Source organism: Pongo abelii, chromosome 10 (assembly GCF_028885655.2).
Source record: "Pongo abelii isolate AG06213 chromosome 10, NHGRI_mPonAbe1-v2.0_pri, whole genome shotgun sequence".
Taxonomy (NCBI): domain Eukaryota; kingdom Metazoa; phylum Chordata; class Mammalia; order Primates; family Hominidae; genus Pongo; species Pongo abelii.
The window spans coordinates 111,927,544-111,948,274 of NC_071995.2; the positions used below are offsets into that span (position 1 = coordinate 111,927,544).

Sequence of the window (20,731 nt, forward strand, 5' to 3'; positions counted from 1 at the left end):
CACTTATAACATTGTATTAACAAAAGGCCGGGCACGGTGGCTCACGCCTGTAATCCCAACACTTTGGGAGGCCGAGGAGGGCTTATCACCTGAGGTCAGGAGTTCGAGACCAGCCTGGCCAACATGGTGAAACCCCGTCCCTACTAAAAATACAAAAATTAGCTGGGTGCAGTGGCACGCACCTATAAACCCAGCTACTCATAAGGCTGAGGCAGGAGAATCGCTTGAACCCGGGAGGCAGAGGTTGTCGTGAGCCGAGATTGTGCCACTGCACTCCAGCCTGGGCAATAGAGTGAGACTCTGTCTCAAAAAAAAAAAAAAATTATTGGGTTATGCACTCATCTTTCTTGAGAACAAGCTCATGATGTTTGGGCACCATTGGATGCTGGCACCTAGTGAGTACTTTAGAAATAACACGTCGCATGCGCCACGCAGCGTCCTATGCTCTTTGTGTAAATCAAGTCATTTAATTATCCCAACTCCATGAGACAGGCACTGTTATCAACCTCATTTTACAGTTGAGGAGACTGAGGCATAAAGAGGTTGAATAACTTGCCCAAGGTTGCACAGCCAGCCCAGGCGGAAGTGGGACACCCGCTGATTGACGGGTGGGGAGGGCGGAGCCCGCAGTCCGCCCTGCCCCCTCACCTGAGCGCTCAGCCTGGAGGCAGCAGGTCCAGCGCGCGCTGCGGAAGGCACCGGGGTGGCAGGCGGCCAGCTTGTCCGGGTTGGGGGCGCTGGCCTTGCGCAAGGCCGAGAGCCACTGGTTGAGCTCATTCACATTCTGCAGCGGGTGGGAGGCGATCAGGGGGCGGGTGGGAACAGAGGGACGCCCCCCGCTCCCCATCGCGGCGGGGTCTCACCTTGCACTGGAGGTAGGTGGTGTGCAGCGCCCCCGTGCCGTCCTGCGTCACCACCTGCATCACGTGGGGCAGTTGGAAGGCGCCCTCGTCTACGCGCTCCACGGCGCGGATGTGCGACACGGGGATGGAGTGGCGCATCTGGGGAAGAGGATTGTCGCTGCAGGATGGGCTGGGGGCTAGGGCCGGGGTGGGGACAGCTTCCGTCTGGTTGTGTGCAGCAGGTGGAGTCAGTTCCCAGCGGCGGGACATTCAACCCTGTAAGTCTGTGATCTGCGTGCTCGTCCGTCCATCCATGTGAGCTGTTCCATGAGTCCTGCCCTATCCCCTTTTATTTTTTAAATTTTTATTTATTTATTTTTTTAACAGAGTCTCGCTCTGCCACCCAGGCTGGGGTGCAGTTGCATGATCTGGCCTCACTGCTACCTCCGCCTCCCAGGTTCAAGCGATTCTCCTGCCTCAGCCTCCCAAGTAGGTGGGATTACAGGCGTGCACCACCATGCCCGGCTAATTTGTGTATTTTTAGTAGAGAGGGGGTTTCACCATTGTTGGCCAGGCTGGTCTCGAACTCATGACCTCAAGTGATCTGCCCACCTCGGCCTCCCAAAATGCTGGGATTACAGGCATGAGCCACCGTGCCCAGCCACCTCTCTAAGTGACAACTTCTCTGGGCATCCATTTCCTTGTTAATAATAGCTACCACTTCTATGGTACTTGGGACGCGATTCCAAGCACTTTACATTGATCAACTTATTTAATTATCACAACAGACTTCTGGGGTTGGTTCTGTTATTCTCTCCAACCTGCAGATGAGAAAACTGAGGTACAAGAGGATAGATGACACTTCCAAGGTCACTCATCGGGTGGATCCAAAATTGGAACCCAGAGAATTGACCCCTAGAATCTCCATTCTTCTGATAAAATAGAAACAGTAAGCGTGGGCTCCCTTCCCAGCATTAGCCATCGTCATCTACTGGTGTGCACACAGCTACCCATTTGGAAGATTCCAGCACGTGTCTCCGGGCATTCTAGTCACGAACGCCAGCCCCACGAGGGCAGGATTTTCACCTGTCTTGTTCACTTCTGTATCTCCAGTGCCTAGGACACTGGCACATAATCAGCACTCAATAAATGTTTGCTGAATGAATGAACGAGTGAATGAATGCCTGGATGGATGTGCCTGAACATCTGCACACTTTCCTAGTGAACACATTCAATGTTATGAGTCTGTCTAGCATGCGCCCTAGATCCGGGTGGGAGCATTCGAGAGCGGTTCAGCATCATCCCTGTCCTGTGTGCGTCCACATCTGGGAGGCATATCCCCGCCACCGCATGTGCACATTCTGAAGGATGTGTGATGGTGCCTGCCCGTGTCCTGTGCCCACATTGGCCTGAACTTGTGAGCAGAGCCTGTCCTGAGAGTTTGTCATTGTTAAGTTGCTATGGCACCTTGGGGCCTTGCCCCACTGTGAGCCTCAGTTTCCCCCTGGGTACAAAGAGGCAGCACCTTGAAAAAGGTCACCCCCGGAAAGCCCTCCATAGTGGACTGGAACCCCACCTGCCACTCAGGACTCTTGGAGAAGGAGAGGGTCTCCCCGCTGAGCCAGACGTAGCGCTTCTTGAAGGCAAAGCGCGTGGCCAGGCCGGCAGGCTCCTCCTTGCGCTTCAGCAGATAGCCTTCTCGAACGATGGCCGAGGGTGGGAACAGGGCCCTGGCTGGAACACCAGCTTCTGGGAAATGGGAGAAGAGAGACGGTGGACAGTGAGCCCTCCCTATCCAGGCTCACCTTGCTCCACTAGCATGCCCAGGGAGGACCTCAGTGGACGGGCATGGTTCTCTGCTCCCCTAGAGGCAGGAGGATGAGCGCGATGACTTCAGACTCCACTCCCTCAATAGGGGATGCAATCATGGAGGCTGGGAGGAGGGGGTGGGCAGAGTAGCCCTTGAAGACCTCTCTCCAACCAGAGAAATCTGCAGACAGTATGCAGGCAGCCAGCAGGGGCAGCCACACCCTATGGGGTCCCATCCAGGCAATGTCCTGCATTTAACCACGCTCAGGGAGCCAGGACACAGCCCCGCCGCCCCACCCCAGCACCATAGGGACCCCACCATGCCACAGCCAGCTTCTACATTCTGACAGATTGCTCCAATGGGACTGGGATCCAACTAGGTTATGACCTGAGCCCCACATTATGGTATGGACTCAACCACAACTTTTCTGCTACAAATCATCCTGTGATTCTGTCTCACTCCAAGTCAAAGCTAAAATTCTTCCCAAGGCCTATGAGACCCCACAGGATCTGGCCCCAGTTCACTCTTCACGGGTGTCCTCAGTGCTGCTCTGTCCTACCTCAGGGCCCTTGCACGTGCTGTGCCCTGCCTGGCACACTCTTCCCCGGGATCCTCATGGCTCTCTACCTTTTCCCTTTCAGATCTCTGTTCTTTCCTCCTTTTTTTTTTCCTTCTTAGCACTTACAGCTCTCTAACATACCACATAACTTGCTTATTTATCTTGCTAATGGCCTGTGGTCCCCAGCAAAATAAAACCTCTGTGAGATCAGATTTTCTCTGTCTTGTTCACTGCTGCATCCCCAGCACTTAGAACTGTGCCTATTATTTAGTAAGCGCTTAATAGATGTTTGTCAATTGCATGCACACCATGCCACGATCCCGCCCACACCACATTGGCTGGGGATGGGCCTGGAGGACGGCACCTGAGCTCTGTTCATCTCTGGGGCCTAGCATAGTAAGTGTCAGGAAATGTTAGTTGACTGACCCACAGATTCACATTCTTAGTGCTGAGGAGCTGGTGGGGGAAAAGGGAAGTCTCTGAGTGGTGTCTCAATTGGGTTGAGAAGCCAGATGTGGCAGGACCACAGGAACTCACCTTCATCCCCATCCACATCCACCAGCCGGTCCAGGAAGTCTCTCACACGAGAGATGCTCTGCAGCAGGAAGGGGTGCAGGGGGGCCATCCACAGTTCCTTGCCTTGGCCCAGCTGCTGGCCCAGGTTTCCGATGCTCTGCACAGCCTGGAGCAAAGAAGTGAGGGATGCCGGGGCCAAGGTCACAGCAGAGGGGAGGGCCCCACCTGGCTCCCAAATCAGTGCTCAATAAAAGAAGACTCATATTGCCGGGCACAGTGGCTCATGCCTGTAATCCCAGCACTTTAGGAGGCCGAAGTAAGCGGATCACTTGAGGTCAGGAGTTTGTGACCAGCCTGGCCAACATGGTGATACCCCATCTCTACTAAAAATGCAAAAATTAGCCGGTTGTAGTGGCTCACGCCTGTAAATCCAGCTACTCCAGAAGCTGAGGTGGGAAGATCGCTTGAACTGAGGAGGCAGAGGCTGCAGTAAGCCAAGATCGTGCCACTGCACTCCAGCCTGGGTGACAGAGCGAGACTCATCTCAAGGAAAAAAGTAAATCAATAAGAAGACTCAACACCTTCCTTGGGTGATATCTGTTTCCCCTTCCTCTTTTTGGAATCTGCACTCCCCACTGACCTTATTCTATTCCCTCCCAAGCCCAGGACCTCCCCAAGAACTGCTCAGTCCTACCATGCATACTGTCATGCAGAATCTCAAGTTGTTGCCCTTTGCAAAGGATGATCTAATTCATACTAAGGTGTGAATGACTGCTAGCCTGTTTTCCACTTTCCTTCTAGAAGGGTTGGGTTTTCATTCCCAAAGGGGAAATTGGAGTGCATGATGACTGCCTTCACCCTTGGGATGGAATGCTAATAGTGGTGTTTCAGACTTGGGTTTCTTTGGGTGTTCTTTGGGTCTTCTGAGGGTCTGGTCTCCCAGCTCTGCTCCTACCATGCTTTTTTCCCTGGCTAAGAGTACCCAGGATGGGGGAAACCCATGGCTGGCACCTTGGCAAGCAACAGCAGTGAGCGGCTAGTCTGGGGGTCCGCGTGTTGGTCCCGAAGGTCAAACAGCTTTGGGGTAAGGATGGCAGGCGCGAAGAATCGCAAGAAGAGAAATCCGCTGATGGCCAGGTACTTCACATCCTGCTGGGAGGAGCAGAAGGTAAGAGGAGCCCCCCAAACCCACTTCCCAGCTGCGTAAACTGAGGCAGCAAGGACTAGAAATTCGTGGTGCAAAGAGAAGTGGGATGGGGAATTGACCAGGAAGCCACACTGGCTGGCCGAGGAAGTTTTTCCTCTCTGGGCCTCAGTTTTCCCACCTGGAAAATGGAATAACAAAACCAATCCTACAAAAGCAGATTTGGCCAAATGTCCTCAGAGTTGGCTTTGTGCCAAGCACTATGCCAAGAGCACAGCCCTAAAAGGGAGGCACCATCATGATTCCAATTTTACAGATAAGGAAGCAGAAGCTCAGAGACATCAAGCGATTTGCCCAGGGTCACACAGCTAATGAGTGGCAGTCAGGATTCAAACCCAGATCTGTGATTTATGATAATAACAGCAGCAGGACAGATACCTCTCTATACATTCGCTTACTTAATACTCACCCCAGGAAGGATCATATCTCCATTTTACAGAGGAGGCAACTGAGGCCCAGTGAGGGAAAGTCCCTTGCCTAGGGCTGCACAGCCATAAGCGGCAGAGCCAGGAGTTGGACTCAGGCAGGATTTGATTATTTTTCTTTTTTTCTTTCTTTCTTTTCTTTTTTCTTTTTTTTTTTTTTTTTTTGAGGCAGAGTCTTGCTCTGTTGCTCAGGCTGGAGTGCAGTGGCACGATCTCTGCTTACTGCAACCTCCACCTCCCAGTTTCAAGTGATTCTAGTGCCTCAGCCTCCCAAGTAGCTGGGATTACAGGCATATGCCACCACACTTGGCCAGTTTTGGGGGTTTTTTGTTTGTTTTTTGGGTTTTTTTTTTTTTAGTAGAGATGGGGTTTTACCATGTCGGCCAGCCTGGTCTTGAACTCCTAACCTCAAGTGATCCACCCACCTTGACCTCCCAAAGTCCTAGGATTACAGGCATAAGCCACCTCGCCCAGCCAAGGATTTGAACTCTCTGTTCTTCACCACACTCTCCTGCCATTCAACACCAGCTACCAAGGAGCCCTCACTAAGTATTAGAAACCAAGCCTGAACTATCACATTTAGTCCTCAAACAACCCCATGTGGGTAGGTAAGTGCTATTATCCCATTTTTTCAGATGAGGAAACTGAGGCTCAGTAGTGAACCCAGTCTGATGGGCTCCAGAGTCCATCCTGTGTGCACCTCCCCACTTCCAACCTCTGCCCTCTACAAACTGTAGAGTATGGTTCCCCTCCATGTGAATCCGGGGCCTGGCCCATCTAAAGGTAAGGCTGGTTTCCCCAGCACCAGCAGAGGTGACTCAGGGAAGAGTGCCCCTCCATCCTGGGTGCATCTTGCTCCCCTCAAACCAGCTCCCCACCCACCTCTCACACTTGCCAGGCTATATTTAGCCTGAGAGTCTGCGCCTGTGATTATTCAGAGGTTGTAGTCACACATGAAACAATGCCCTCCCCGGGGCGTGTGCCACCTTCCTGGGGCATCTTGGCCTTGACAGTGAGCCCTGCAGGAGCTGGGTACCTGGAACTGCCCAGAGGGAGCATCTCCCCCTCCATCTGGAGCCCTGAACTGTCCCCAAGGCCACCACTACCCCACCGCCATCTGTAGTCCAGGGTAATTTTAGTCTTCACATCGGCTCATTTGTTTCCTCCTTTTTGAAGGCAAAGAACCGGTGTCAGTGCAGCAGAGAAAGGGGCTTCCCTGGGTTCCCCAAGCCTGAGTAAGTCCCTGCTCCAGGCCCACCTTGGGGGCTGAGAACTAGAGGACACTTGGGTGCCACTGATATTGGCTCACCACACAAGGTCTAGGCTTTCTGGGGAGCTGGCCTCCTCCCTTTCTTCCCTGTTACTTGCCACAGCTGTGTCCCACTTAACACCTCTGCTGGCAGCCCAGGTGAGAGCCCAGCAAGGTGAGGTGTAAGCCAAGCTACAACCCAGTGTCAAGGCCCAGAGCTTACTCCTCAGCTGGGGAGGAGGGGGAGGAGGGGAGAGACCCCAGCTGGGAGTCTAGAAAACCCTTGGCCAAGGTGTTTTGCCTCTCTGGGCCTCAGTTTCCCCATCTGTAAACAGGAAGTGGAGAGAGAGTGGCATAAATCAAAAGCTCTCAAATGAGGCTGTAGGAAATGGGTTACGACATTGCCAACATGTAACAGGTCTTAGATCTTTCTGCAAAGTGAACCCTGGTCTGATACATCAGTACTATGTAAGAGTTAATCTCACCTGATGTTATCTGCGAGTGAGGACAATGACAGCCACCTTGGGAGGTGTGCTGAGCATTCAACCAGGGGGTCCCAAACTGGCCAGTCCAACCACAAATGTTTTGTAATGCTTGACCCAAAATGTTTTTGTGTGTTTGGTTTTCAGGTGAATTCATGCTGACATTTTAAAAATAACAGACCAGGCCGGGCGCGATGGTTCACACCTGTAGTCCCAGCACTTTGGGAGGCTGAGGCAGGGGGACTGCTTGAGGCCAGGAGTTCGAGACCCCCTGGGCAACACAGTGAGACCCTGTCTCTACAAAAATAAATAATTAGCTGGGTGTGGTGGTGCACCCCTCTAGTCCCAGCAACTCAGGAGGCTGAGGTGGGAAGATCACTCAAGCCTGGGATAGAGGCTGCAGTGAGCTATGATTGTGCCACTGCACTCCAGCCTGAGCAACAGAGCAAGACCCCATCTCAAAAGTTAGTGATAAATAAATAAATAAATAACCTCACATAAAATCCAGAATCTCTAAAGATCTGGCAGTACTGGGCTTCCATTCCTATATGGCAGTGATCCCCTGGAGCTGCCCCCTTTAGACAAGCTCTGGGGGCTTCAGTTGGCCACAGTCTGCATGACTCCCTACCACCCCACGCGCTGCCTACTTTGTTCTTGTGCCTCATCTGCCTGAAACTCACAGCATCTGAGTTTTCAACTTTTCTATCCATGTTGGTATAGCACTACACCTGCAGGGATTTATTTTTAGACTTTATTCTGGGTGTTTCTGAGCACTTACTGTTTGCCAGATCTGCATTCTTCTCTCTTACTTCCTCTCGCTCTCTGTCTGTCTTACATCTGGAATTTTAAGAAGCACTTACTTTGTGCCAGACTCTATTATTTGCTGGTTATGAGCACAGACTCAGGAGTCAGCCTGCCTGGGTGAGTGCCAGTCCCAATATCACCCCTTTCTACTAGTGCGACTTAAGCTCTCTGGGCCTCAGTTTCCTCCTCTGTAAAATGGGAATAATCCTGGTACCCACCTCACAGGCTGCATGTGATGATTAGATAGGGTAATAAATACATAAATCACCTAAAACAAGATCTGGCCCATGGTCAGGCTACACAGAATATTAGCTGCCATTATTATATTTATTATTGTTATTTTATTTATTTATTTATTTATTTTGAGACAGAGCCTATCTCTGTTACCCAGTCTGAAGTGCAGTGGTGCAATCTCGCCTCACTGCAACCTCTGTCTCCTGGCTTCCAGCGATTCTCCTGACTCAGCCTCTGGAGTAGCTGGGATTACAGGTGTGTGCCACCATGCTCAGCTAATTTTTGTATTTTTAGTAGAGACAGGGTTTCATCATGTTGGCCAGGCTGGTCTCGAACTCCTGACTTCACTTGAAAGTGATCCACCCTCCTCGGCCTCCCAAAGTGCTGGGATTACAGGCGTGAGCCACTGCGCCCGGCCTATTTTTATTATTACTATCATTCTTGGGACCCGGACCCTGCCAGGAACGCTGTCCCCACTTCTGCCAGGACAGAATGCTCTAGTGCCGGCAGCCTGGGTTCTGGTCCCAGTTCTGTCCTGACTGCCCCGAGTGACCCCGGACAAGCTCCGGCCCGTCCCCAGCCTCAGCCTCCCATCCCGGCGCACCTGGTGCTCTGCCTGGGGGAAGCGCTCCTCCACGCGCCGGTGCAGCTGCTTGAAGGCGAGGCGCATAGCGGGCGGGCAGCGCCCCACGGAGCCCACGATGGCGTCCACGATGGGCCCCAGGTAGCCCGTCAGCAGCCCCAGGCTGGTCTCCCGCATCTGCTCCTCTGAGAGCGCGCCTTTGAAGGAGATCCTCCTGGAGGGGCCGGCGGAGCAGCTCAGCCTCGGGGCACAACATCTGCCTGCCCCAAACCCTTCACCGGCCCCGCTGAGCTCAGAGAGGACTCATCTTCCCCCCATGTCCGCAGCCTCCTTCCTGCCCCTTCCCACCGGGTTTCTTGCTGTTGCTTAAACACGATGAGCTCATTCCCATCTTGCAGCCTTTGCACTGGCTCATCTCCGTCCCCAGAACACTCTCCCGTTAAATGTTAAATCTCCGCAAGACTCCCTTCCTCACCGCCTGCAAGTCTTTGCTTAGATGTCCCCTCCCCTGCGAGGTTGCCCCTGTCGTCACCCTCTGGAATATTGCAGGCCTCTCCCCTCCCTCGTTTTTTCCATTCCCTGGTCCCATTCAATAACCTTTTTCCAACCAGGCACGGTGGCTCATGCCTGTAATCCCAGCACTCTGGGAGGCCGAGGGGGCAGGTCACTTGAGACCAGGAGTTCAAGACCAGCCTGGCCAACATGGTGAAACTCCATCTCCACCAAAAAATACAAAAATTAGCCCAGCGTGGTGGTGCACGCCTATAATCTCAGCTACTCAGGATGCTGAGGCAGGAGAATCGCTTCAACATGGGAAGTGGAGGTTGCAGTGAGTCGAGATCGTGCCACTGCACTCCAGCCTGGGTGAGAGAGCGAGACTCCATCTCAAAAATAAATAAATAAATAAATAAATAAATAAATAAATAAATAAACAAACCTTCTTCCTCCAGTTGCTCATTGTCTGTCTCCCCCCAGAATAGGGACTTGGGACTATTTGTTCCCTACTGTATCCTCAGTGTTCAGCCCAGAGCCTGGCACTCAATCATTGTTTTGTTTTGTGAATGACAGAACAGCACTTTTCCATCTGCAATTATTGTGTTCCTTTCTTTCTTTACAGATTGAGGGTCTGTCTTGCCCACACCTAGACTGAGAGCTGGGGGGTTCTCAGCCCCACTGTGTCCTGGACCCAACGTGCTGAGCCCTGGACTTGTCTCTGGCATGGTCTCTTTTAATCCTAACAGCAACTTGATGGGGTAAGTAGCCTTACTTGTTCCCGTTTAACAGATAAGAAAACTGAGGCTCAGAGAGGTTACTGGGGAGCTGGCACAGCTGAGAATAGAACTCAGGACTGCCAACTCCACAGCCTGCCTGCCACCCTGCCCTGTCCAGGTCCCTAGATGCCCCTGTCTCCATGGGTCCCCACTGAGTTTCCTCCATCGTTATCAAGTGTGCTAGGAAAAGCCCTCGACTTGGAGTCTCACAGATGGACTGTGCCCTTCTGCTCAGGGCCTGGGATCAAATCCTTGCTTTGTAACTTCCTGGCTGTGTGACCTTAGGCAAGTGACCTTCCCTCTCTGAGGCTCAGTTGCATCATCAGTAAGAGGCGGTCGTGATGCCTGCCTCTAAGGTAGTCAGAAGGTGTGGACAGCACAAGGAAAGATCCTCTCCTGTCTCTGCCACGGTAACCAGTGGATACCCCAGCAACCATTTTCCACAGCTCCAGGCTTGTGGGTTAGACAAGAGAAGGTTCTGGAGAGAAAGGAGGAGGAGTCCACGGAGGGGTGGAACGACCCCCAGCCACTGCTCTGCTTCCTCCCAATCTCATTGAGCACTCCACGATCTCCCTTGCAGGCAGGCCCACTCAGGGACCACCAACACCACAGTAATAAAGACCACTAATGTTGGGGACCCCCAGCAGCACAGCAGTAAATATCACTAATGTCGCGGACCCCCAGCAGCACAGTAATAAAGATCACTAATGCTTGTGGAACACATGCATGACTCAGTTAATGGAGCAGAGGTCATGAGCCCCACGTTTCAGGTGATAATATTCTCACCAGCTGGATAAGGGACATTTTAGAAGTAGTGTTCACATTAAGTAGAAGAACATTGGATCAATATTTGGGGTTTTTTAATTTTAAAAAATCTGATTATGCCAGGCGCGGTTGTTCATGCCTGTAATCCCAACACTTCGGGAGACCAAGTCAGGAGGATTGCTTGAGCCCAGGAGTTCGAGACCAGCCTGGGCAATGTGGCAAAACCCTGTCTCTGCTAAAAATGTAAAAACTTAGCTGGGCATGGTGGTGTGCGCCTATAGTCCCAGCTACTCAGAAGGCTGAGGTGGGAGAATTACCTGAGCCCGGGAAGTTGACGCTGCAGTGAGCCGTGGTCACACCACTGCACCCCAGCCTGGGTGACAGAGTAAAACCCTGCCTCAAAAAAAAAAAAAGAAAGAAAGAAACAACTTAACCACACTGAGGAACAGAAGTTGTGGCAACTTTGTCCACCAGCAGTGGCAGAGCTAAGATTTGAACCCAGAGGAGCTTAGCATCAGAGTCCTGACCACAACCCCTATACTACACAGCCTGAGGATTTAAGGGCTTGTGTGTAAGGCTTTGAGCTCAGCCACCGAGCTCCTGAGCAGCCGTAGCCCTAGGGTGGGTGGCAGTCAGCATGAACCCAGCCCCCAGACAAGGTTGCAGGTAGCCAAAGGGGGCCGTCGGAAGGTCAGGGTCCTCAGGCTTTGCTCACCGGGTGCGGCCCAGGTCCATCTTGCAGGGATCCAGCTCCATGTACTTCTTCTCCTCAAAGACGCGGCTAATCACAGGCTTCAGGACCTCGTGCAGGTAGGGCATGCCCACGAGCTGGGGGGCAGGGGGCACCACACGGGGTGGGGCTGAGGGCGAGGCCGGGGCATGCCCATGAGCTAGGCGCAGGGGGGACCATGCAGGAAGAGGTTCAGAGAGAGGCCAGGGCTGGGGTGGGGGACACATCCGGGTGCAACTCAGGGCAAGGCCGGGCACCTGCCACCAGCACTGCAGCTCAGCCGCTCGGTGCTGTCTGAAGCCAGCCAAGTGAGGGAGCCAGGTAGGCACTGGGAAGGAGGTACCCGAGGAAGCTGCGCCCGGTCCCCCAGGCCTTCACCTACTCACCTTCATAAACTGTTCCATCGACTTGGATGCCAGAGAGTTAGAACGGAAGAGGGTGTTGGGGTCCACTGGGAGGACAGGAGGAAGTGTTTGCTGGGATTTAGGGAGCTGGACCCAGCTCACCCCACTCACCCAAGATGGGGGTCATGACTCTTCCAGCCCCAAGAATCAGGAAGACCCAAAACATCAACCCCATTCACAGTACAGAGGCCCGGAGTGGTTAAGTGAATTGCCTGAGGTCACACAGCTCACAAGTAGCAAAACCAGGGCCTGAACCTGCAGTTGGGCCCCCAACTGTCTGGAGGTGCACAGCACAGGGACCCACAGAAAAAGGGGCCCTTTTTCCCTCCGCCTGAGGCCTCTCCATTCCTCCCCCAGGACCCTCCTGCAAGCCCACCATTGAGGGCGCTGATGTCGGGGGTTGTGCGGGCAACTCACTGGTCCGAGCCACCTCACGCCGGGTGAGATAGTCCAGAAAGCGCCCAGCCAGTCCCCGGCCAAGAAAGAGTTTCACCAGCTTGGTGGCAAGGTCCTGGCGGCAGTCCCCCAAGGTCAGCTCTTCCAGCAAAGCCAAGGGGCTAGCAGTGTCCTCCTGGGTGGGGGCGGGAGACAAAGATGACCTCGGCCCCTGGGACCCCAAAGCAGATGGGCCTAGATAGGGCTCCGTGAGGCAGGGGGAGGCCAGGATCCAGACCCCCGGCACCCCCGATAGCATTGCTTGCCTGACGCACCCACCTCTGCTGGCCCCTGCACAGACTCCATGAGCAGCTCCATGAGAGGCTGGTAGCACTGGGAGGGCAGGACGCGGTCCTCAATCAGGCGTACCTTCACTCGCAGGGCACCCAGGTTCCCCCTGTCCAGGATCAGATCATAAGAAAATGAAAGATCTGGCCGAACGCGATGGCTCACGCCTGTAATCCCAGCATTTTGGGAGGCCGAGGTGGGCAGATCACTTGAGGTCAGCAGTTTGTGACCAGCCTGACCAACATGGTGAAGCCCCGTCTCTACTAAAAATACAAAAATTAGCCGGGCATGATGACACATGCCTGTAGTCCCAGCTACTCAGGAGGCTGAGGCAGGAGAATTGCTTGAACCTGGCAGGCAGAGGTTAAGATTGTGCTGCTGCACTCCAGCCTGCGTGACAGAGCGATACTCTGTCTAAAAAAAAAAAAAGAAAGAAAGAAAAGAAAATGAAAGATGCCCTTATGGGAGCGCACAAGTGCGCATGGGCAGCTGTGGAGAGCCAAGAGAGCCCAATGGGAACACATGGGAGGAGGGTGGGTGTTTGCAAAACAAGACAGGTGTAGGCAGGTATAGACAAGTGTGGACAGGTGCAAACAGGAGTAGGCAGGTGTGAACAGGCATAAATAGGAATGTATACAAACAACATAAACAGGTGTGGCCAGAGTGGATAGATGTGGCCGGTGTACACAGATATGTACAGGATGTGTGGACAAGTGTAGATGATTGTCCACAGTGTGAACAAGTATGGACAGGTGTGAATAGGTGTGGCCAGTATAAACAGTTGTGAACTGATATTGATGGGTGTAAACAGGACAGGCAAGTGGAGATGGTATAAACAAGTGTGTTCAAGAATGAATAGTATGGACAGGTGTGGAAGGACCCCAAGTTCTGAATATACATCAAGTGTGAACCAACATGTTTGCACGTGAACAGGTGAACGGGTGTAAAGTGAACTCATGTGGACTTATGTAAACACCTTGAGAGACATTCCATAGACAGTTGTTAAATGGATGAATGCATGAATGAAGTGGCATAGTGATAATGCGTGGGCTGGCATGTGCTCTGCCCACAAGCTGTGGATGCTGCCCGACATGGCTCCAGCCTGGCCCCCTCCCTCTGCACCCACATTTACCCAGAATCCTCCTCAGCTCTGGGAAAGGGCAGGAGGCGGAACCAGCCATTAGGTGGCTTCTGCTGGAGGGTCTTCGGAGAGAACTCCACCTTTTGGGAGAGACACACAGACCCTCAGCAGGGCCCTGGCCTGCCCTGCCCTGCCCTGCCTGGCTCAGGTCTCACCTAGCCCTGGAAGAACAGACTGCCCACCCACAGAGCGGCAGAATGGCCTGCCAGGGGACCCCTCCTTCTTTCCTACAAGTCCCAAATTATTAGCTCCTGCCAGGACACTAAGGGTTTCTGAGGGCCTACCAGGGACACTTAATTTACAGTTGAGGAAACTGAGGCTCAGCGATGTGGAGTGATTTGCCCAAGGTCACACAGCTGCTAGAGATAGCATGTCTGGACTGAGTGTATTTTCAGCTGTTTAGGAACAAAAATTTCATCTATCAAAAGGCATAAGGACAGCCCTGGAGGGACCCAAACCCCACCCTCTCTCTCTTTTTAAATAACTTTATAGAGATGTAATTTACATCCTAAACAATTCACCTTTTAAAAGTGTACAATTCAATGATTTTTAGTATATTCACAGAGTTACCGCAATTAATTGTGCCGCTGATTTCAGAACATTGTCTATGAGCCCTAAAGAGCCTGTACTCATTACCAGTCACTTCGTGCCCGCCAGCCCCTGGCAACCACTAATCTATTTTCTGTGTCGGTAGATTTGCCTATTCTAGACATTTAGTATAAATGGAATCATATGTGTTTTGCAGGGGCTGGCTTTTTCCACTTAGTGCAATGGTTCATCCATGTGCCAGTACGGTAAGTCCTGACTCATAACATATAAGGAAATCAAATGTACCATGAGCTAATTACTATAAACAAGAATGAAGGCTGGGTGGTTAGCTCATGCCTGTAATCCCAGCACTTTGGGAGGATGAGGTGGGCAGATCACTTGAGGTCAGGAGTTCAAGACCAGCCTGACCAACATGATGAAACCCCGTCTCTATTAAAAATACAAAAATTACTCCGATGTAGTGGTGTGCACCTGTAATCCCAGCTACTTGGGAGGCTGAGGCAAAATAGTTGCTTGAACCCAGGAGGTGGAGGTTGCAGTGAGCTGAGTTCGTGCCACTGCACTCCAGCCTGGGCAATAGAGGGAGATTCCTTCTAAAAAATAAAAATAAAAAAATAAACAAGAGTTAAGTTCCTATAGCATACAGTATGTCACTTTGCTTAAGGCTGCAGTTTCCAAGAACCTATGGATGACATTAAATGAGGACTTACTGTACTTCATTCCTTTTTATGGCTGAATAATATTCCATTGTATCGATAGACCACATTTTGTTTATCTATAATGGACACTTGAGTTTTTTCCATTTTGGGCTGTTATGACTAATGCTCCTATGAACAGTAATGTCAGAGTTTTTGTGTGAACATAAGTTTTCATTTCTTTGGGGTATGTACCTAAGAGTGGAATTGCTAGGTCATAGAGTAACTCTGTCTTTAACTATTTGAGGAACTGCCAGGCTGTCTCCAAAGACAGGGAAACCAAGAGAAAGAACCTGAGCCCAGGACTTCCAGGAGTAGGAGTTAAGGGTGTAGGTCTGGAGTCAAAGAGATCTGAACTCAAATCCTGGCTCTGCCCTTTCTTAGCCATATGACCTTGAAAAAGCCACTTAGCCTCTCTGAGCCTCAATGTCCCCATCTGTAAAATGGGGATAGCAATAGTCCCAGCCTCATAGGGTGGCCATGAAGGTTAAGTAATGAGGCTCTGTGGGAGGGACACTCAGCACAGGGCCAGCACATAGTCATCTGTCATGCTCTCATCCCAGAATGAGAATCTGGCCCATCCTGTGATCTTGGGTAGGTTCTTGTACCTTTGACAGCCTCAGTTTCCTCACCTGTACAACAGAGCAATGAAACTGCAACACTCAGGCCTAACCAAGGGAACCTGATGAGGCAGCTGCACATCCACCCTTCTGAGAGCCAGGAGGCTCAGCCCATCTCACCTTCCTTCCCCCTTGGAGGCACTGGGGAGCTATGGAGGGTGTTGCAGGGAATGAGGCTCACCATGCCCAAGAAGTCGTTCTTGCCCACCATGTCCCAGTCCCAGAGCTCCACCCGCAGTGGGGACGGGGCACCTGGCATCTCCCGCAGCTCCAGCACTTCATCCCAGTGTGGGAAGCGAGTCTTCTTGATGGTCTGAGGGCGAAGGAAGTGGTCTGTGAGTGGGAGAGCTGATGGGGACCCCTGCCCCACCACCAAATGCCCCACTCCTTCCTGGTTTCATTCCCCATCACTCACTGAGGTCTCCAAGCTCTGGCTGCCCCAAAACACACGTGCAAATGGGTCAGATGTGCCAGAGATGTCTCTGGGAGCCAGGTCCCTGGGAACAGATGGGGAAAGGAGTGAGGGAACACGGCACCAAGTTGGGCCTTGGAAAGGCTGTTAAGAGTAGATCGTTCCAATGTCGCTGGTTTCCAAGGCAACAAACTGTTCCATGTAGGGGTCCAGCTAGGGACACCCCTAACCATGCCCGTCCAAACCCAGTATCTTCCTGTCACCACCCTATGGGGAGGCACTTGTATATCCCTATTTTTCAGATGAGGAAACTGAGGCACCAAAAGGTCATATCCTACATCACAAAGCCCAGCACGTAGAAGTGCAGTGGGGAGCAGGGAGAGAGAGCCTCAAATTCTCTGGAGGCCCCAGATGGGAAACTTGATGCAGAGGTTCAAAACCTGGCTTTGTGCTCATTGGCTAGGGGACACTAGGGAAAGTCACTTCCCCTCTCTAAGTCTTCATTTCCTCACCTGGAAAATGGGAGTAATAACAGACCAACCTCATAGAGCCGAGGGTTAGATTGGATGATGTGTGTAAAGGGCCTAGCATAGCACCTGGCAGGTGATGGGTGCTTGGTTCATTTATTCATTCAACAAACACCCATGCCCATACCTTGTCTAGGACCCAAGAGAAGGCATGAGGCAGGGACTCCTTGCCGTTGGTTGCCATGACAACACAAAAGTCTTACTCCAGGCAGCTTCCCCATCCCTCCTTCTTGACGTTCCCCAAACCCAGGAACACACCACCACCCCACCCCCACACCAGGGGCTGCTTCCTTCTTCCTCCTGCTCGCTTCCCACCCCTGCTCAGCATCCAAAGCCTTCTTCGGTTTCCTAGGAGCTGGCCCAGTTGCTAAGCGACAGCAATCAGTCCCTCTCATGCCTGCAAGGATCCTGCACAGCCTTGTGACTGAGGAAGGGGCCATGGGCTCAAGGAAGAACAGGAGCCTCTGCCCCCTGCTGAGTCCCTCAGCCTGTCACCTGCCTCCCTGGTTCTCCCTCAACCAGACTCTAGGAAGGCCCAGCTGAGGCCAAGGCTGGAAGCAAAAATCTGGAGGTGGCGGGAGAGGCTCAGAGAGGGCAAGGAAGGGCTTTATGGTCACACAGCAAGCTAGAAATTGGAGGTCCTCCCCAATCTGGGAAGGGATTTTCCTGAAAGTGAGAGCTGGGGAGGCGGAAAAAAGGCAGAAAAACAGGATGAGATAGGAGTGGGGGAAGGGTGGAGGTATTTGAGGGAGCAAAATGACAGAGAGCTGAGGAAGGGAAAAGGGGATGGCCATGACAAGTAGGCAAGAGGGAAGATGGGTGTCCCAGGAGCTGGTGCCCCTAGAGGGCCGCTTGTGGGTTTTCCTGGTCTTGCATCCATCTTCCATCTGATTTTTCTTTGGGACAGGACCTATCTCCTTCTCACTACCCCCCTCTCACATGACTTAGTGGGGATCAATCCCTCCCTCCGCTCCAGTAATGGGCTTGTGACTCAGGCCTGACCCATTATTCAATGTAATTGGTTCAGCGATAGACATGTGCCCCAGCTTGAGCCAGTAAAAATTAATCCCAGGACATTGGTTGGAAATAGTAGGAAATAGAAGTGTTTTTTTCTGTTGGAGTGGCTAAGCTGGCAGGGTGCTAGCCTGGAGTTGCTAGGGCCATCTCTCACCTGGGGAGAGGCTGCCTAAGAATGAAGCTAACACAGAGACCAGCAGAGCTAAAAGACAGATTCCTAATGGCATCGTTTGAACACCTGGACCCAGCCATGCCTGAAGCTACATGTCAGCCATATAAGCCAATAAAGTAGCTCTTTTGCTTAAGCCAGTATGAATTGGGTATTTGTCAGTTACAATTTAATGACTACACCTCCACACTCACCTGTCACCTGTCATCCTGAGTGTCTGGTCTGTTGCTGCTAGTCCCTGGGGACTCAACAGGATTTTTGCCCCCAGGAACTTACAACCCAGTCAGCTTGGACTGTTTGTCCACACAGGGAACCTGACTGCCAGCCCAGAAGTGCCCCAGGACTGAGGAGATCCTAAACGCCAGGCAGCAGGGGAGACCCAGGGGACTCCTGCTCATTCTCAGACCACCCTCCACACCACCTCCACCTTAAGCATACCTGGCCTGAAGCACATGGCAGCGAAGGCAGCGGCCCCGCCGATCCTCCAGCATCTGCACTGACAGGCAGATCTCACCCTGCACTTCTGCATCTGGGTCCACACGGCTCAGGTTAATCCAGCTGTCAATCCCTGGAGGGCACAGGCACTGACATTTATGAAGCGCCTACCATGTACTGGGCATTGTGTTAACTTAAAAATTCAATTAACATTATTTTCATTTTTTTTGAGACAGGGTCTGGTTCTGTTGCCCAGGCTGGAGTGCAGTGGCACGATTTTGGCTCACTGCAACCTCTGCCTCCTGGGCTCAAGCGATTCTCCTGCCTCACCCTCCCGACCAACTGGGACTTTAGGCGTGCACCACCATGCCTGGATAATGTTTGTGTTGTTTTGTAAAGATGGGGTTTCTTATGTTGCCCAGGCTGGTCTCAAACTCCTGAGATCAAGCAATCCACACACCTCAGCCTCCCAAAGTGCTGGGATTACAGGCATGAGCCGCTACGTCCTGCCTCAATTAAAATTAAACATGTGTTAAGACCCTGGCTTCTGATATAGGTGCTGTAATTATCCCTACTTTCAGATGAGGAAAATGAGGCACAAGGAGGAAGAGTTTTGTCCGTAGTCTCACAGCTAGCAAATGGCAGAGCTGGAATTTGAATGCAGGCAGTATAGTTAGTTCTAGGGCCAATGCTCGTAGCCATGTGCCATTACACACTTCACCCTGGTATAGAAAGAACTTCATCATGTAATCCCAACATACTCTCCCCTCAAAAAAATCTTGGACATTTCTCCCCTCTGTATTTCTCTCAACACTTTGAAGATATTGTTCCACTGAATTCTAGCTTTCCATCACCAGGCTGGAGTGCCGTGGCACAATTTCAGCTCACTGCAGCCTCAGCCTCCCAGGCTTAAGTGATCCTCCTGCCTCAGCCTCCCCAGTAACTTGGACTACAGACGTATATCACCACAGCCAGCTATTTTTTGTGTTTTTTGTGGAGACGAGGTTTTGCCATGTTGCCCAGGCTGGTCTTGAACTCCTGAACTCAAGCCATCTGCCTGCCTTGGCCTCCCAAAGTTCTGGGATTACAGGCAGGAGCCACCAAGCCCAGCCTTTTCTATCTATTATAATTCTAAGGACTATGTCTCTGATGCACTGCAGTTTCATCACAATGTGTCTAGATACAGATTTTTTTAAATCCTGCTTAGTAGAGATTGTGCTGCTTCTATTTATGGAATCATATCCTTCCTTTAGTTCTGCAAAATTCTAGATGATTGATTTTTTAAAATTATTTCCTCTTCCCAATTTTTGTTATAATTTTTGCCTGTCTCTAATTTTTAAAATTCTATCCTTCTGAAACTCAAATTAAATAAATGTTAAACCTCCACAGTTATTTTCCATGTCTCTGAATTTCTATTTTATTTTTTTCTCCTTTTCCTCTGAAACTAATTCTGAATAATTTCTCTAGACCTTTCTTCCAGTTCACTAAATCTCCCTTTAACTATGAATAATCTGATGTTTCACTCAACCACTCCATTTTTTATTTCGACAATTATACTTACCTCTAAAAGTTTTATTTGGTTCTTTTTTAAAATCTGTCTGCGTAATTGTAATTTATTGCTGTTATTGCCGACCTTTCTTGTGATTGCATCTTTTATTTCTTTAAATCTGATTCTTTTTAAAAATCCTGTATATTATAATTACAGAATCTAAAGTCATTGCGGGTCTAAATCAGATGATTATTGTTTCTGCTGACTATTGCCCATGGTGTCTCATTTCCTTGTGTGTTTGCTGATCTTTGATTGTGAAGTCGTGTTTGTTTGATCTTACTCTGGGAAACCTAAGTGAACATGCTTATCCCTAGAGAGGAGCAGGAGTTGGTTATTCTGGGACCCCTTGAGGGTCTCAGCCTAATGGAGAATTCTCATGTTGAGTAACATCCACCCTGCCCCTAGTCCAAGTTTTAGTCTCTTTGTTGAGTGTAGAATTGATACTGACGTTTGCTTTCAGGGAAATCCTTCATGGTCTCCTTGCTTTTTGTTTACCATTCCCTGTTAGGTTTTAGCTAATGGTTTTTGTTTTTGTTTTTGTTTTTGTTTGAGATGGAGTCTCACTCTGTCACCCAGGCTGGAGTGCAATGGTGCAATCTTGGCTCACTGCAAACTCCGCCTCCCAGGTTCAAGCAATTCTCATGTCTCAGCCTCTCGAATAGCAAGGAATACAGGCACCTGCCACCATGCCCGCCTAATTTTTGTATTTTCAGTAGAGAGGGTTTTCACCATGTTGGCCAGGCTGTTCTCGAACTCCTGACCTCAAGTGATCCGCCAGCCTCGGCTCCCCAAAATGCTGGGATTACACACGTGAGCCATCCCACCCAGTCTCATGATTTGAGATGGAAAGAATACTGAGGGATTTCCCGTTCTATAAAGAAGTTTGGCCTGGCATGGTGGCTCACACCTGTAATCCCAAAACTTTGGGAAGCCAAGGCGAGCTGATCACCTGAGGTCAGGAGTTTGAGACCAGCCTGGCCAACATGGCAAAATCCTGTCTCTATGAAAATACAAAA

At 51.2% G+C, this 20,731-nt stretch overlaps 1 protein-coding gene and 1 long non-coding RNA gene across 3 annotated transcripts in view; one reads left to right on the plus strand and one right to left on the minus strand.

Moving 5' to 3' along the window:
* RASAL1 (RAS protein activator like 1) overlaps window positions 1–20,731 on the minus strand; it is a 36,022-nt gene that overhangs the window by 3,637 nt on the left and 11,654 nt on the right. Inside the window, exons 5-18 of one of the 2 annotated variants that reach the window (XM_024257416.2) lie at window positions 18,170–18,299; window positions 16,022–16,103; window positions 15,788–15,919; window positions 13,734–13,822; window positions 12,593–12,710; window positions 12,296–12,449; window positions 11,861–11,925; window positions 11,460–11,572; window positions 8,730–8,922; window positions 4,739–4,876; window positions 3,749–3,893; window positions 2,419–2,588; window positions 864–1,001; window positions 649–784 (exon numbers count right to left, since the gene is read on the minus strand). In XM_024257416.2, the coding sequence (XP_024113184.2) occupies window positions 649–784; window positions 864–1,001; window positions 2,419–2,588; window positions 3,749–3,893; window positions 4,739–4,876; window positions 8,730–8,922; window positions 11,460–11,572; window positions 11,861–11,925; window positions 12,296–12,449; window positions 12,593–12,710; window positions 13,734–13,822; window positions 15,788–15,919; window positions 16,022–16,103; window positions 18,170–18,299 (1,803 nt within the window). Of the gene's footprint in view, window positions 1–648; window positions 785–863; window positions 1,002–2,418; window positions 2,592–3,748; window positions 3,894–4,738; window positions 4,877–8,729; window positions 8,923–11,459; window positions 11,573–11,860; window positions 11,926–12,295; window positions 12,450–12,592; window positions 12,711–13,733; window positions 13,823–15,787; window positions 15,920–16,021; window positions 16,104–18,169; window positions 18,300–20,731 lie in introns of both variants that reach the window. The other variant, XM_024257415.2, reaches the window with a different exon arrangement.
* Window positions 666–19,738, plus strand: LOC112135859 (uncharacterized). Its single transcript, XR_002917091.2, has 4 exons — window positions 666–1,120; window positions 9,826–9,961; window positions 14,488–14,536; window positions 18,041–19,738. It is a non-coding gene; the product is annotated as an uncharacterized LOC112135859 (long non-coding RNA).